A 19,044-nucleotide genomic window follows, 5' to 3' on the forward strand; every position below is an offset into this window, starting at 1 on the left:
TTAGGCAGTCCCAAGTCCAACATTAGGCAGTCCCAAGTCCAACATTAGGCAGTCCCAGGTCCAACATTAGGCAGTCCCTAGTCCAACATTAGGCAGTCCCAGGTCCAACATTAGGCAGTCCCAGGTCAACATTAGGCAGTCCCAAGTCCAACATTAGGCAGTCCCAAGTCCAACATTAGGCAGTCCCAGGTCCAACATTAGGCAGTCCCAGGTCCAACATTAGGCAGTCCCAGGTCCAACATTAGGCAGTCCCTAGTCCAACATTAGGCAGCAGGTCCAACAAATAACTGAGAGCACTGAGCCGCAGCGTCTATACGCCCCGCCATCTTGAAAAGCATTCCACACTTCAGGTGAGTTTCCTGGTTTGCTGTGATACTGCATTAGTCAAACTGATCTGCTCTTATAACAGAACCATTGCAGGAGTTTTGAACAGATTTGTCCACTATTAGCTGTTAGAGAATATGTGTGATGAATGAACATCATGTCTAACCATCCCTGACTATTTGATCAGATTTCCAAATTAAAGGGGTCATGTTATGATATTTTAATATGTTCCTTGAGGTCCACTTATAATGTTAATAATTTTATTTTGCTCAAAAATGCTGAAAAACTGCAACCTTCATTCTGACCCTCTGTCTGAAATGTATATGAGTATATGAGTGATGAATGAACAAGATGTTTAACCATTCTTGACTTTGATCAGATTTCCAAAGGTTGAAGTCACCATGAAATCAAAATTGAGGATTCTTATTTTGTATTACATATTGCAGTATTTATTATAAATTACTTATCCAAGCACGTCATTATTTTTTTTACATTTATTTTCCCTGATTGTCAATTACAGAAATATATTTTTAATAGTATGTAAAAGTTATAAATGAGTAAGCTACGTGATGCAAAGCATTGATTAGATATCACAAAATCATGTTAATTACAATGTGGTTTTGTGTATATGAAATATATTTCTCTGTGATCTGTGCAGCTGGTGACTTCTTAACAGACTGAGTTTGTGTGTTTCAGTTCTGAAAGAGCTCAAAGGAACATCATGATTTACATAAAGCTGAAATTATGAGGCACATTGTGCAGGTGTATCCTGAGAGAGAGTCATGCAGGTCTATGAAAGAAAATGCAAACGAATGCCTTCCCAAATATCTTTAATTGCAGAACCAAAACCAAAAATTAAAGTATCCTATATACTTGTATTAAGTCTCAGATATGGCATCATACAATTCAAACAATATGAAAAGAAATAAAGAAGAAGATAAAACATCTGTTATTTTCATTCAGACAATATTTCAATAACACTGTGAGTTTGAGATGCTTTTCTTATAGAATGTTGAGCCCACTGACACTTCACATGAGAAATCCACATTATCGGTCCAGTCTGAGGAGTCGATGGTCAGAGAGCTGCTCATTTTGAAGGTTTTGTCTTGTTGTTTCTCAGTAGCACTGCTCCAAACTCCCTCTGTAACAGAGCGTCCATTGACTGTCCAGCTGACATGAACCAGAGCTACAGAAATATCCTCAGCCAGACACACAAGTGTAGCTTTACTCTCCTTCAGAGCCTCGGTGGACGGAGGCAAGAGTGTCAGAACAGGAGGAGCCAGAGGAAAGTCTGGAGAAAACAGGCAGGGAATTCATGGAAACAAGAAATAATATAATATAATGTAATATAATATAATATAATATAATATAATATAATATAATATAATATAATATAATATAATATAATATAATATATAAATGTATCGCAACTTGTGTAAATGGGTCAGTTAAAGGACACACATTGCATATGCATATAAAATACAAGATGTCAGTTAACTAGATAATAAAACTATTTTAGTTACTAGAATCATAATTTTAATATTGAATTTAACTTTGAATCTGGCTCTATAATTGGTACATTAATAAAGAACAGAATATTACCTATACATATGAATGGATTGAAACAACATGAGGAAAAATATCAAGCCTTTAAAAGCCTTTACAAGTATTTTAATAATATTAACCATTATTAACAATATTAATAATTATAAAAGTTCAGATTTTAAAAATCATTATTGAGGTAAATTTTGAAATATTAAAATATATTTACACAGGAAATAAAATCTCTAGAATTTTTTTTAAGTAAATCTATATCTATATATATATTTATTTTTTTCATTGTATAATTTGACCTTTTATTTTTGCAAAAATAAAAAATGACTGAACAGTGTTGAAAGAGTAAAGTTTACTCACCGATCACATTCAGTGTTGTTCCTTGGCTGAATACCACTGTGATACAAGTCACATCTTCACTCGTAGGCTTCCTGTCTTTTAAAGATATGGAAACGGTGACCTATGCTTTAACTTCGTCCAGATTGGATTACTGTAATTCTCTTTATTTGGGGTTGTCTAAGAAGTTGCTTTCACGGCTACAGCTGTTAACACTGAGTGAATTCACTTTGGGAAGGAGATGCCGTTTGTCAGGCGTTTCAAATGAAAGTGAACAACTGAATCCGTCACATACTGTAAGTCTGTTAGTGAAGGGAACATGCTTAATCCATAATTCATCATAATCCATTATTCACTGATTTATAATTATGAATTAGTCAGTCAGGTTACATAAATGTATTTATAAAGATGCAACCATCATTGCTAAAATCTTATTATATTATTGTTACACTGACTTTTTAGTCATTCAGATTTATTTCTGTCAAATAAATGAATATATTGTTATAAATACCCGTGTTTTGTTTTTATAAATACTTCTTGTGAGTAATAATCAACCCAATCTCATGGCAATTCGTACAAATTTTACGAGGTGGCTAATTTGTAGGAATTTGTAGGAATGACCTACCCCTGACCATCTGAACTCGACCCTAAACCTACCAATCACTGGGTTTTAGCCACCTCCTGACCCGCCCCTAAACCTACCAATCACTGGGCTTCAGCCACCTCCTGACCCCGCCCCTAAACCTACCAATCACTGGGCTTTAGCCAACTCCTGACCCCGCCCCTAAACCTACCAATCACTGGGCTTTAGCCACCTCCTGACCCCGCCCCTAAACCTACCAATCACTGGGCTTTAGCCACCTCCTGACCCGCCCCTAAACCTACCAATCACTGGGCTTCAGCCACCTCCTGACCCCGCCCCTAAACCTACCAATCACTGGGCTTTAGCCAACTCCTGACCCCGCCCCTAAACCTACCAATCACTGGGCTTTAGCCACCTCCTGACCCCGCCCCTAAACCTACCAATCACTGGGGTTCAACCACCTCCTGACCACGCCCCTAAACCTACCAATCACTGGGGTTCAACCACCTCCTGACCCCGCCCCTAAACCTACTAATCACTGGGCTTTAGCCACCTCCTGACCCCGCCCCTAAACCTACCAATCACTGGGCTTTAGCCACCTCCTGACCCCGCCCCTAAACCTACCAATCACTGGGCTTTAGCCACCTCCTGACCCCGCCCCTAAACCTACCAATCACTGGGCTTTAGCCACCTCCTGACCCCGCCCCTAAACCTACCAATCACTGGGGTTCAGCCACCTCTTGACTACGCCCCTAAACCTACCAATCACTGGGCTTTAGCCACCTCCTGACCCCGCCCCTAAACCTACCAATCACTGGGCTTTAGCCACCTCCTGACCCCGCCCCTAAACCTACCAATCACTGGGCTTTAGCCAACTCCTGACCCCGCCCCTAAACCTACCAATCACTGGGTTTTAGCCACCTCCTGACCCCGCCCCTAAACCTACCAATCACTGGGCTTTAGCCACCTCCTGACCCGCCCCTAAACCTACCAATCACTGGGCTTCAGCCACCTCCTGACCCCGCCCCTAAACCTACCAATCACTGGGCTTTAGCCAACTCCTGACCCCGCCCCTAAACCTACCAATCACTGGGCTTTAGCCACCTCCTGACCCCGCCCCTAAACCTACCAATCACTGGGGTTCAACCACCTCCTGACCACGCCCCTAAACCTACCAATCACTGGGGTTCAACCACCTCCTGACCCCGCCCCTAAACCTACTAATCACTGGGCTTTAGCCACCTCCTGACCCCGCCCCTAAACCTACCAATCACTGGGCTTTAGCCACCTCCTGACCCCGCCCCTAAACCTACCAATCACTGGGCTTTAGCCACCTCCTGACCCCGCCCCTAAACCTACCAATCACTGGGCTTTAGCCAACTCCTGACCCCGCCCCTAAACCTACCAATCACTGGGTTTTAGCCACCTCCTGACCCCGCCCCTAAACCTACCAATCACTGGGCTTTAGCCACCTCCTGACCCGCCCCTAAACCTACCAATCACTGGGCTTCAGCCACCTCCTGACCCCGCCCCTAAACCTACCAATCACTGGGCTTTAGCCAACTCCTGACCCCGCCCCTAAACCTACCAATCACTGGGTTTTAGCCACCTCCTGACCCCGCCCCTAAACCTACCAATCACTGGGGTTCAGCCACCTCTTGACCACGCCCCTAAACCTACCAATCACTGGGCTTTAGCCACCTCCTGACCCCGCCCCTAAACCTACCAAGCACTGGGCTTTAGCCACCTCCTGACCCCGCCCCTAAACCTACCAATCACTGGGGTTCAGCCACCTCTTGACCACGCCCCTAAACCTACCAATCACTGGGCTTTAGCCACCTCCTGACCCCGCCCCTAAACCTACCAATCACTGGGCTTTAGCCACCTCCTGACCCCGCCCCTAAACCTACCAATCACTGGGCTTTAGCCACCTCCTGACCCCGCCCCTAAACCTACCAATCACTGGGCTTTAGCCACCTCCTGACCCCGCCCCTAAACCTACCAATCACTGGGGTTCAGCCACCTCTTGACCACGCCCCTAAACCTACCAATCACTGGGCTTTAGCCACCTCCTGACCCCGCCCCTAAACCTACCAATCACTGGGCTTTAGCCACCTCCTGACCCCGCCCCTAAACCTACCAATCACTGGGGTTCAGCCACCTCTTGACCACGCCCCTAAACCTACCAATCACTGGGCTTTAGCCACCTCCTGACCCCGCCCCTAAACCTACCAATCACTGGGCTTTAGCCACCTCCTGACCCCGCCCCTAAACCTACCAATCACTGGGCTTTAGCCACCTCGTACTCACTCGTACCAATTGGTCGTGAGATAGCGTTGGTAATACAGTTACTTAACTCTATAAATGCATCATTGATCGCTTTAAGTGAAGTGAAAACATATGATGCAATTTTCCTAAAGCAAATGTCAAGAAATTATGAAGATGTGCTCATTTTACATTTTAAGTTGTTTATTTGTAAATGTAACTAATGAGCAATAATTCCTGTAATATGTGACACCCGATAGGGCCAAAAAAGGGAAAAGAAACAAAGCTGTCACAAAAGCCAATAAGTTGTAGAGAAGTACATAATTCTTTATTAAACAGGACCATAAAATGATTCAGGACATTGTTATATTGAAGGATGAATGTATATAAAACAGACAGACGCGATGTAGTGTTTACGTATAACTCCTGGTCCATGTTTTGTGTTTAACGCCAGACTGTGATGTAAGCACGTATGATTACGTGATACGGAAGAAGTGTTAAAAAACAGAGTAAACCGCACGTTCGAGAACAACTCTTCCTGTGTATGTGTGTTTTCGTTCATTAAACAAAGCAAGACACTACATTTTGGCGACGAGTGATGCGAGATGTAAGTTTAACACGAAAATCAAAAAAACAAACCTGCTGTATAAATCGCACGGATTGCGAGATGACGACTCTCCCTCATTTTCCTATGTTCGATTTTCACTCCGAACCCAGCTCAGTCGGCTCGAGATGGAAAAAATGGCAGAGTCGATTCGATAACTATCTACAAGCATTCAATATTGAGGACAAGCAGAAACGAGCCCTCTTACTACATCACGCGGGATTTTTGAAACGCTGCCAGAAACGGGAGACGACTATGCTACAGCGGTAAGAAAGCTTGACGCGTATTTCTGTCCAAAAGCCAATCCTGAATATGAAACATATTTATTCAGACAAACAAGACAGCGTGAAGATGAAACATTGGATGCTTATCACACTAAATTGAGGCAGATAGCAACAAAATGCGAGTTCACAAATGTGGACAAAGAGATCAAATCACAGATAATCCTAAGCTGCAGCAGTTCATTGCGTCTCCGCAAGATGGCACTCCGCGACGCTACAATGACACGTCAACAGTTATTAGATGCAGGAAGAGCTCAAGAAACAGCAGATAAACAAGCAGCTGGCATGGAAGAGATACATGCAAAATCATCCAGCTCATTCAAAGCACATGTAATAAATAAGAAATTCTGAACAGAGACAAACAGAGACATTTTAAAACAAAGACTAATGACAGTTTGACATGCAACAATTGTGGAGGACATTTTCCACACGATGGAGGTCAGAGAAACTGTCCCGCAAAAGGAAAAACCTGTAAAGGCTGCGGAAAGCTGAATCATTTTCAAAAATGCTGCAGGTCAACACACTATACAACAAATGTCCCACATCCAGCAAAGCCCAAGTTTCAACAGTTCAAACAAAAAGTTAATACTGTGCATACAAATGATATGGCGTCCAAAACACTCCCTGAAATGTCAGCGAGTTCAGATGAAGACTATGTATATGTCATACACACAGTTCAACATTCGCAACACCAACCCCAGTCACAAGTGGAGATCGCAGGAGTGCCAGTGAAGGTCATCATCGATTCTGGTGCAAGCGTAAATATTGTTGATGACACTGCATATCACAAAATAAAACAAAAGATCACATTAAAACCATCAGATGCAAAGATTTTCGCATATGGCTCTTCCACTCCACTTCCACTAAAAGGAAAATTTCAAGCCAAAGTCTGTTTCAACAGCACGGACACAGCAACCACGTTCTATGTGATTGATGGTCACTCAGGTTCTCTGCTGAGCTACAACACTGCAACAGAACTTGGAATTCTTCAAATAGTCAGTGCAGTGTCGGACAAACCAGCTGAAGCTCCCACTGTGAATCAATTACTCGAAGAATACAAAGACCTTTTTGAAGGAATCGGAAAGCTGAAAGATTTTCAAGTGAAGTTACACATAGATGAGTCCGTAAAGCCTACAGTGCAACCACACCGACGAATTCCATTCCATATCAGAAAGAAAGTGGAGCAAGAACTTGAAGAACTTGAACAACAAGGTATCATTGAAAAAGTCAGCGGCCCGACACCATGGGTATCATCTATAGTTGTTGCACCAAAACCCAAAAATCCTGACAGTGTGCGTATATGCGTGGATATGAGAATGCCCAATTGCGCCATTCAAAGAGAACGTCATATCACCACGACGGTGGATGATCTGATACACGACTTAAACGGAGCTGTACTCTTCACAAAACTAGATCTGAATGCTGGATATCATCAGCTTGAACTAAATCCTGATTCCAGGTATATAACAACATTCACGACTCATGCAGGCCTCTGGAGGTACACTCGTTTGAATTTTGGGATTACGGGAACGTCAAAAACATGAGTGATGATATCATAGTTTTTGGTAAATCGCGAGACGAACACAACGCCTGTCTGCAAGCGGTATTCAAGAGACTTAGAGAGAAAAATCTCACCCTCAACAAAGATAAGTGTGAGTACAGTAAGACAAAACTAGACTTCTTTGGATATGTGTTTTCAGACAAAGGAATTTCTGCAGATCCAAAGAAGATAACAGCCATCAAGAACCTCCCAGCCCCACAGAATGTGTCCGAATTACGCAGTCTGCTCGGAATGACAACATACTGTTCTCGGTTCATTCAAGACTACGCAACAACCACACAGCCATTGCGTGAACTCATCCGGAAAGACCACTCATGGAATTGGGGGCCGGAACATCAAATCAAGGCATCCTGTGGATGGACAACACACGGACAACTGTTCAGAAAACGCAGAAAGACACGTCAACTTCATAATTGACAACACAGTTCCAAAAGCAATGACTTTAGATGAAGTACGACATGAAACGAGGAAAGACTCTGTCCTACAAACAGTGATAAAAGAGTTGAAAGGTAAAGCCTGGACACATTTGAAGCAGACCATGTCAGGCGCATGCTACACAAAACTGAAGGCATTTCATAAGCTGAGACATGAGCTCACAGTTAACGCGTCACAAGACATTGTCCTCAGAGGGAATAGACTTGTTTTACCTACCTCTTTGTATCAAAAAGCCATCCAACTTGCACACGTAGGACACATGGGCATCGTGAAGACTAAACAGCTGGTCAGAGAAAAGGTATGGTTCCCTGGTATCGATGCAGAAGTGGAAAAAGCTGTGCAAGGATGCGTTCCATGTCAAGCAGCCACGCTCCAGCATCACTCGGAACCCCTCAACATGTCTGATCCAATAGAACCATGATCAGAGGTCTCTGTGGATTTTGCTGGTCCGTTTCCTTCTGGTGACTATTTGCTGGTAGTAGTTGATGATCATTCCAGGTAACCAGAAGTGGAGATAGTCAAGTCTACAGCAGCAACTGCTGTGATTCCCAAACTGGACAAGATATTCTCGGCTTTTGGCATACCCAGGACAGTCAAAACTGATAATGGCCCACCATTCAATAGTCACTGTTTTGCAGATTTCAGTTCATATCTTGGTTTCAAACACAGAAAGATAACCCCGTACTGGCCTAAAGCGAACGGAGAAGTAGAACAATTCATGAGAACACTTAAAAAGACAGTCATGACCAGCAATGCAGAAGGTAAACCATGGAAGCAGTGCCTGTATAGTTTCCTAAGAAATAACAGAGCAACACCACATGGGACCACCCAAAAGCCTCCAGCAGAACTACTGTTCGGAAGACAGATTAATACCACATTACCTTCAAATCCACAAGACAGACCAAAAACTGACCTCAGCGACATTGATCACGTTGCTAAGCAACGGATGAAAAGGTATGCAGATCTTCGGAACAGAGCAAAAGAATCCAGTATCAAGACTGGTGACGTTGTACTCTGCCGACAACCCTCGACAGGAAAGTTGACGACTCCATATGAGATAAAACCCTACAAGGTAATCAAGGTCAAAGGGTCAATGGTAACAGCAAGTCGTTCAGGAAGATGCATTACACGAAATTCCTCATTTTTCAAAAGAATCCGATCCCATCTCTCAGTTGAGCAGAACAACATCTCTGATGATGAAGATGACGTCAGAGGACAAGCTCCAAATTCTGATGTGTTTCAGGACAATGTTCCACGAAGCACACGCCACACTACCGCCGATCCAAGACACTCTGACTTTTCACATACCCCTCGATACGACCTGAGACCAAATCGCAGGGCACCAAGATATTTGATTGAGGAAATGTAAAATGTTGTTTTCAACATGATTCAAACAATGGTCCACAAGTATTCATTTTATTTTGCTAACTGTTTTAAGGTTTTGACATGTTCCAAAAACGATAGGACCTTAATCTTAGTTTTTTTTTTTTTCGTTTTGATTATACTGTACACAATATGGCATACTTTAAATCTTATGTTGTAGGTACATCTTTATTTTGAATAAGGGATGAATGTAGTGTTTACGTATAACTCCTGGTCCATGTTTTGTGTTTAACGCCAGACTGTGATGTAAGCACGTATGATTACGTGATACGGAAGAAGTGTTAAAAAACAGAGTAAACCGCACGTTCGAGAACAACTCTTCCTGTGTATGTGTGTTTTCGTTCATTAAACAAAGCAAGACACTGCACGCAAGTAGTAGCTTAGCATTTCTTTGACTTTTTTCCTTCTCCTCTTTCATCAGTTTAACATGTCAACATATCAGTGCCACCTAGTGGACATGAACATTATAGCAATGCAATAGAGAACACAACAGACATTAACCCTGACTCAAGTCAGCTGACATGGGCAGCAATTTCTCAGACTGTCCAACTGGGAACAAAGGAACTGAGCTACCTATACAGGGGACACTTTACTGCATTCTGTGAAAACCACACCAAACCCCCAGAAACCCTTTCAATACAGACCGGATTATGTGATACACATTCACAATTAGTAACCACACAAATCAACCCACAAAACCTGGAAGGGCTCTATTAAATTGTACTAGTTCTCCACCGACTACGATGGGAAGCTCCCCCGCTGCTTAATCAAGGGTGAAAAGCCCCTTACAAATTAAATACATACTGTAATTTAAAGGGAAAAAAAGAAAACGAATAAATAAACAATTCCACTAGCCAGCTACAGACCAACTAATACACTAAACAAACAAACAGGAAAAAAAACAACAACAAAAAAAAGCACATAGAGCTATTTTGTATTTTGCTGCCCATCAAAACAAAAAAAAACACAATAGTTCAGGAGGGTGGTGGAGCGGAGGTTGTCTTGGGGGAGGGATGGAGGGTCAGGTCCATGGAGGGGAATGGGACCAGGACATGGCAACGGCGGACCTGGGCCGTGGAGCGTGGGCGGATCCAGCCCGTGGAGTGGAAAAGGGCCTGGAGACTGTGGCAGGACGGGAGGCCAGGGCGAAGCAGGCTGTGCAGGCGGTTCAGGGACCCAGGGCAGATCCGATGGTTCAGGTGGCCAGGGTGGACCAGACAGTTCAGGAGACAATGGCGGCGCGGCCTCCATGGTCCTATCAAGGGGCGTAAAGAGGCTCAGGCTCGGCAGGCATGACGTGAGCTGGCTCTGGCTGAGAGGATACTGTGGGCTTGCGGGGCCCCTCATCCACAAAGCCCACCGTGAAGGACGAGCCGCTTATCCGAAGGGCAAGGTCAATATACTGCCTTAAAGTCCAATGAGGGGTGTTGTCAGGCATGAGGTATTCCAGAATGTCCGCCCATAGCAGAACATGTCCTTTAGGACCTCATCGTTAAAGTCCGCCCCATGGCAGAGCTCACAAAATTCTTCTAAGTACCTTTCAATCGGGCGGTCACCTTGGCTGAGGTCGAAAGAGATGGATTGCTGGGTCCATAATTTGGTCTAGTATTATGTAACTAATCACTGGAGGCAAGATGTAGAGAACCCAAATGCAACTTTAATTATCAACACAAAACAAAGGTATGGCAAGGCATGAAAGAAAACAAAACAACAACAGGAACATTCAATAGACAAAGACACAGGGCAAACGTGAAGGCTTAAATACACAGACTAATAACAAGAGAAGGAACGCCTATAAACAATGATCAGACGATTTACAAATGACAAGACACATATCAGGATCACATGACAATCAGGGAATCACATGACAGACAAGAACCACGAACAAGACACAAAACCCACAACATGACACAAACACGTTCTAAAACACAATAAAATAACCATATTGCCATCATTACAAATTCATATCGACGCATTAATGGATTCAAATATCCCTAATTAATTACAACATCCATTGTATTATTACATTAAAATACACCCTTGTTGAAACACCTGAGATAGAGAGAAAAAACAAACACACATACTCCTTTATTCAAAACACTAACTAACTTAGTTTTTGTTTTATGGCGGAGTACATCCACTCGGCTGCCTTTCCATGTTGCCTGTGCTTTAAATCAGCAATCTGTAATGGGGTTGGAAGTTGCTTCACAATCCCCCTCCGCTTCTCCTGCTTACCTTCATCAAATGATAAAAACAACACAGAAATCATTAAATACAAACAGTTTTTTTTTTGTCATGTTACATACTAGCAAAACACTACAACCATTTTTTTAAAGTATGATTTCAAACTGCTATAAGCAACACCATGCATATGGCTGAGATATAGATTTTAACAAATCAAAATGACTATTCATGAAGACATAAAGACATAATTGATAACTAATTGGTACACCAAACAAGTATCTCTGACTGGAACTATTTTATATTTGATCTATTTATAAATCAGTGTATAATGCATTATGAGCATGTGTATTGAAAATTAAAACGCATGACTTGTATTTAAAAAATATATATATATAAATGTCACTATAACTGTTCTTATAATTCAGTATAGATCTTAATGAGTCTTTATAAATATATGTATAGTAATAGTACTTACTCATAAATAAGTATAAATGGGGCTATAATTCACTATAAGCATAGACTTCATAAAATGTGTTACCTACATATTTCTCTAAAGAATTACTTACAGGACATAATAGTAAAGAAATTGCAGAATAATCTCAACATTCGTATATAATTCATCATGAAACTGAGAAGTGAAGTAGTGCTTTTATCATCTGTTGTCTAAAAGCAGAAGTGAATGTGAGCAGTGAGGAGGTTTTTGTCATGCTGTGAATCACTGTGATACGTGCTCTTTAGCAGAGCTGTCCCATGTGTTACAGTAATACACTGCAGAATCACCAACATCCACATTACTGATGATCAGACTATAATCTGATTTAGATGAATGTGTTGATGTGAATTTTGGAGCAGAGAAACCAGATCCATATAATGGAGAGCTCGAGCCATGATAAAACACTAACACAAACTGAGGAACTCCTCCTGGAGTCTGTTTGTACCATCTAGCACCAGAATCAGTTACTGTCCCCAGATTACAGTCCAGTTTAGCTGTTTCTCCTTTATTGACTGTGATTAATAGACTCTGAGTCACTACAGTCACTCCACTGACACCTGCAGAATAAACACAACTTTTATATGAGATTGTGCCAAAACACTTTAAATCTGACATCAGAAATGATGAAAACTTACAGGTCAGAAGAGTAAAGAAAGCACAGATTATTGTGATCATCTTGTGATTTGTTCCGTGTGACGTGTAAAGATGAGCAGTGCTGTAGAATAATGCTGAGACGATCAGAGAGAGAAACTTTAAGACAGTCAAGATCTCTGAGAGGGAGGAGCCACTGAAAGACCCGCCCACATCGTGCAATAGACACGCCCACATCATACAATAGACACGCCCACAGCATACAATAGACACGCCCACCTCGTACAATAGACACGCCCGCATCATACAATAGACACGCCCACCTCGTACAATAGACACGCCCACCTCATATAATAGACCCGCCCACAACATACAATAGACACGCCCACATCTTACAAACTGTATGAGCTTCTCACTTCATCACTGAGGAAAATGTTAAAGTTTTTCTCAATCAATTTGACACATTTCTGCAAACTCAGATTACATTTAACACAGTAATCTGAACACTTTTTAATTGTCCTAAACAGATTTAATTTATTTCATACAAATTACAAATCATATGCATAATTTCCTCAAAACATTGAGTATAAACTTCTCAAATGTGTTCACAGTTCACACATCCGACCAAAAAGTCTAATATATCAGGAAGAAAACATGTGCAGCTCTTTTTATTGAATTATACAAAAATCACAAAACATTTATTTTTACAAACACAGCAAACAAAACTCTGTAATTTCTCATATTCTCAATAGCACAAGGAATTATTTCATTTGGCCTCAAACTGGTATCTTCTGGGTTAATAATATACACATCACAGGAAATGCAATTTTTGTAATTGTTTACTCAGCGGAATTGAGGAACGGAAGAGAAAAGACAAACAGGTAGAAAGAGATGAAGAGGAGAGGAGGAGAGAGTTTAAGAAAAGGAGAGGATGAAGAGATGGGTGAATTTTGGTGTACTGGAAAGAATAAGAGAAGAAAGTGCAAGACATAAACAGAAAGGAAGGGATGAAAGAGGAGTGAAGAGAAGTAGAAGGTACAGACTTTCAAATGAAATGGAAAATCCTCCTAATTAACCATATAATAAATCATGCATTCTTCTTGAGAGAAGCTGAAACAGATCCAAAGTGTTTATATGACATTCCACGTCTATATTTATGAGTATTGTGCTATACTATTGATAGTGTACAGTTGTAGTTTTAGGAGAGGAGAATCCAGATCCATATTCAGGACAAAAAAAAACTGCATAAAAAGCAACAAAGTTCATTTAACAGATACAATATTTAAAGGAACACTCCGACTTTTTGGGACTTTAGCCTATTCACCTTATCCCCCAGAGTTAGATAAGTCCATACATACCTTTTTCATCTCCGTGCGTGCTGGAAGTCTGTTTGACGCACCCACCGCTAGCCTAGCTTAGCACAAAGACTGGATGTTAATGGTTGCAGCTAGCATACTAATCCAAATAAGTGACAAAATAACGCAAACATTTTCCTATTTACATGTTGTGATTTGTATAGTCACAGAGTGTACAAAAAACAAAGTCACATGAGACACAGACATATTTTAACCGTACAAATACTGGGAACTATATTCTCTGAAGGCGAAGCACTGCTACTTGGGCGGAGTGATAACCGCAGCACCTGAGACGAGCCGTGGTGAGGAGCAGAGAGCGCGTCTCAGGTGCTGCGGTTATCACTCCGCCCAAGTATGTCTGTGTCTCATAAAATATGTCTGTGTGAAGTCAAGTCAAGTCACCTTTATTTATATAGTGCTTTTTACAATACAGATTGTATCAAAGCGCTTCACAGTGATAACATGAAAACAATATAACAAAGTTTGTTTCTAAAAGAAATTGCGTCAACGTCCACCTTAAGTAAGGCAGATCAATAATATTATTGAATATTAAATGTCCCCAACTAAGCAAGCCAAAAGCCAAGGCAACAGTGGCAAGGAACCAAAACTCCATCAGGTGACAGAATGGAGAAAAAAACCTTGGGAGAAACCAGGCTCAGTCGGGGGGCCAGTTCTCCTCTGGCCAACGAAGGAACAGTGCATGATTCGGGCAGCATTACAAGTCAGATTGGATCGGAACATTTAGAGTATTTTTTTGGAAGTCCAAGTAATCACGCCGGTCTTAAGACGAGTAGTTGAGGATCAGTGCCGTCCACCATAGAGAGTCCATATCGCCCGTGTTGAGTCGTCACTTCATAGGCTTTGTGATTGGAGCATCTGAAGTCTCCGTGAGAGGCTGGATACAAACTGGAGCTGACGAACGCCATTTTCTCGGGACTCGCGTCCCGAGATAACAGCAGAAAAGCAAAGGGAAAATAATTAGCGTAGCTGCTGTTCATAATGATGATTTCCATAACACAGGCGTAAATGATAAAACATGAAGACAGTGACTCTTGCGTCCCAAAATCACCCCCCTCCGTCCCCCACTCAACTCAGCCCAGCTTACTGACCTCTACGTCCCTCCTGCTGCTGAGACCTAACCACAATCTCACAATCTCTCCGCAACCCAACCATACGCGCCAACCCGTTTGACTAAGGCTGTCGAGCCCCACTGGTGCGTGAATAGGCAGTTTCAGTGGCAACGGTTCCGTATGGCATACTACCTACCGCAACACAATATCTGCCCAACCACCCGTCATTCATGCAATATACACAGGAACGTAATGACTGCAAATACTATGCAACCTATACAGATAACCTACAGTCTCTTCAAGTTTTATAGTATTAAATGCATTTGATCTGATTCAGCAGTATTCTAAAAGGTAAGCATTATGTAAATGCTTGGCTAAAGAGATGCGTCTTTAATCTAGTTTTAAACTGGGACAGCGAGTCAGAGCCTCGAACAATATCAGGAAGGCTATTCCAGAGTTTAGGAGCTAAATGTGAGAACGCCCTCCCTCCGTTGAGTGGACTTAGATATCCTAGGAATGACTAGAAGCCTCGAATATAGTCATCTTAAAGAACGCGATGGATTGTAGGGCGATAGAAGGTCCATTAAATACACAGGAGCTAAACCATTTAGGGCTTTATAGGTCAGTAATAGTACTTTGTAATTGACACGGAACTTGGTCGGTAACCAGTGCAGAGATGATAAAATTGGTGTTATATGATCATATTTTCTTGACCTAGTAAGAACTCTAGCGGCTGCATTTTGCACTAACTGTAGCTTGTTTATTGAGGATGCAGGACAACCAGCTAATAAAGCATTACAGTAATCTAGTCTCGAGATCATGAATGCATGAACTAACTTTTCTGCATCAGAAACAGATAGCATGTTACATAATTTAGCAATGTTTCTAAGGTGGAAAAAGGCAGTTCTTGTAACATATGAAATATGATTTTCGAAAGACAAGTTGTGGTCTAGTATAACACCCAGGTCTTTTACCGTAGAGGATAAAGTAACAGGACATCCTTCTAAATTAAAGTTGTATTGTAAGTGGTTTTGTGGATAGTTTTTTGGACCAACAAGTAATACCTCCGTTTTATCTGGATTTAGTAGCAGGAAATTATGCGTCATCCAGCATTTTATATCTTTAAGACACTCTGTCAATGTTGATGAGTTAGTGTTTTCATCTGGCCGTGATGAAATATATAATTGAGTGTCATCAGCATAACAGTGGAAATTAATTCCATGTTTTCTTATAATATTACCAAGTGGCAGCATATATATTGAGAATAGCAGAGGGCCTAACACCGATCCTTGCGGCACTCCATAGTCTACTGACGTTATCTTCGATTTTTCCCCATTTAAACAAACAAAATGGTAACGGTCTGATAAATACGATCTGAACCAGCTTAATGCCTGTCCCTGAATACCAGTGTAGTTTTGTAGTCGATCCAAGAGTATTTTATGATCGATAGTGTCAAACGCAGCACTAAGATCGAGTAGAACTAGTATTGAGATACAGCCTTGGTCAGAAGCTAAAAGTAAATCATTTGTAATTTTAACTAGCGCAGTTTCTGTGCTATGATGCGGTCTGAATCCTGACTGAAATTTTTCACATATCTCATTTTCTTGCATGAAAGAGCACAATTGAGCGGACACAGTTTTTTCTAGTATTTTAGACATAAATGGAAGATTTGAAATCGGTCTGTAATTTGCTAAGTTATTTGGATCTAATTGCGGTTTCTTAATGAGAGGTTTTATTACTGCCAGCTTGAATATTTTTGGAACATGACCTAAGAATAAAGACGAGTTAATAATATTAAGAAGAGGCTCTTCCACTACAGGTAACATTTCTTTCAGAAATTTAGTTGGTATTGGATCTAATAAACATGTTGTTGGTTTAGATGCAATGATAAGTTTATTTAGCTCTTCCTGTCCTATAGTTGTAAAGCAGTGTAGTTGTTCCAGAGGGGCGATAATTGAGGCTGAATCATAAGACACCATAGAGGATTGTACATTTACAATTGTGTTCCGGATGCTTTCTATTTTCTCATTGAAGTAGTTCATAAAATCATTACAGCTATACTGTAACGGAATAATTTGCTCGGGTGATGTCTGTTTATTTGTTAGTCTAGCCACGGTGTTAAATAAAAACCTTGGATTATTTTGGTTATTTTCTATTAGTTTGCGGAGATGCTCAGCCCTGGCTGCTTTTAGAGCTTTTTTATAACGTGACACACTGTCTTTCCACGCGATTCTAAAGACCTCTAAATTAGTTTGTTTCCATTTACGCTCTAGGTTACGAGTTTCTCTCTTGATAGCATGCGTAGCACTGTTGTACCATGGTGCTTTAGTTTTCTCTCTAACCTTTTTTGATCTAATTGGTGCAACAATATCTAATGTACTAGAGAAAATGGTGCTCAAAACTGCTGGTCATTTCCTCTAGTTCATCTGTTTGTTTGGGTTCACTGAGCAGCTGAGATAGATCAGGTAAGCTATTTGAGAATCTATCTATAGTGGTCGGAAGGATTGTTCTGCCTGGTCTATAACGTGGCGCAACATGACAAATTTCAGCAGTGCGTATTATACAAGTTACCATGTGATGATCAGTGAGATCGTCACTTTGCGGTATAATATCTATATCGGTTAGATTGGTTCCATAGGATATAATTAAATCTAGTGTATGATTTAGACGATGAGTGGGACCACTGACGTTTTGCTTGACCCCAAAGGAGTTTAATAAATCTGTAAACGCAGTCCCTAACGCATCGTTTGTGTTATCTACGTGTATGTTAAAATCTCCAACAATTATTGCTTTATCGGCATTGACCAATAGATCTGAGAGAAAGTCTGCAAACTCTTTTAGGAAATCAGCATAGGGCCCTGGAGATCTATATACGGTCGCCAAGGCTAGAGATAATAGGGATTTCTTTCTTACATCTAAGAGCGTAACGTTTAGCACAAGTACTTCAAACGAGTTAAACCTGTGACCTGTTTTCTGAGTAACATTAATAATATCTCTATAGATTGTTGCAACACCGCCGCCACGGCCGATCAGACGGGGCTCATGCTTATAACAGTATCCTGGCGGGGTAGACTCATTTAGACCGAAATACTCGTTTGGTTTAAGCCAGGTTTCAGTAAGGCAAAGTACATCGAAGCTATTATCTGTGACCATTTCATTTACAATAACCGCCTTAGGTGTGAGCGATCTAATGTTTAGAAGACCTAGTTTTAGAAATTGTTTTTGTTCACTGATATTTAGATTTTCAGGTTTAATTACAATAAGATTTTTCCTAGATCCTACAGTGGATTTATTATTTGGCCTCACTAAACGAGGAATAGACACAGTTTCTATATAATGTTCTACACTACTTATATCAATTAAATTGGCACAGCAAAGACTGTGATTTGGAATTTGATTTTCTAGTCATACGGTGTGTAACGTCTTGGAGATGTTGTCCGACAGAACAGCCGCTCCGATTCTGCCGGGGTGCAGGCCATCAGCACGGTAGAGCCTAGGTCGCTCCCAGAACAGATTCCAATTATTTACAAAGAGCAGTTTCTGTTCATTACACAATTACATTAACCATTCATTTAGTGCAAATAATCTACTGAACCTTTCCTGTCCTTATCGGTACGTGGGAAGCGGTCCAGACACGATGATCGTTGCCTCAGGCGCTGTGCTGCGTACCGTCTCGATCAGGCTCCTGTAGTCCTTCTTCAGAACCTCCGTCTGCCGTAGCCTGATATCGTTCGTTCCCGCGTGCAGCACCACAGCTCCGACGTGCTCTTCACCGATCTCGGGAACCTGTGCGGCGACATCAAGAACACGAGCACCAGGAAGGCAGTGAGTGCGCACCTTACCCTTACCTGAGGTAGCACGGACATGACGGACCATGGAAGTGCCGATGATCACGGCGTCGTCGCATACCGACTCGCGAAGAGGGGAGAAGCGGTTCCGGGTGGAGATCTCGAAGACCGGGAGGGGCGGAGAGGATCTTGCTCTGGTCCTGGCTCGTGTCTTCCGCTGTGGGATCACCCAGGGTC

The 19,044-nt window shown here is 41.8% G+C and overlaps 1 protein-coding gene across 1 annotated transcript; it reads right to left on the reverse strand.

Moving 5' to 3' along the window:
• Window positions 1-1,206: 1,206 nt before the first annotated feature.
• LOC130085839 (immunoglobulin lambda-1 light chain-like) lies at window positions 1,207-12,839 on the reverse strand. Its single transcript, XM_056251807.1, has 4 exons — window positions 12,639-12,839; window positions 12,249-12,560; window positions 2,239-2,277; window positions 1,207-1,615 (listed from the first exon to the last, which is right to left on the reverse strand). Exons 1-4 carry the CDS (start codon window positions 12,832-12,834, stop codon window positions 1,296-1,298), a joined length of 867 nt encoding a protein of 288 aa, XP_056107782.1. The 5' UTR covers window positions 12,835-12,839; the 3' UTR covers window positions 1,207-1,295.
• Between the last annotated feature and the right edge of the window lie 6,205 nt (window positions 12,840-19,044).

Source organism: Rhinichthys klamathensis, unplaced genomic scaffold (assembly GCF_029890125.1).
Source record: "Rhinichthys klamathensis goyatoka isolate OS25496 unplaced genomic scaffold, OSU_Roscu_1.1 h1tg000004l_1, whole genome shotgun sequence".
Taxonomy (NCBI): Eukaryota; Metazoa; Chordata; class Actinopteri; order Cypriniformes; family Leuciscidae; genus Rhinichthys; species Rhinichthys klamathensis.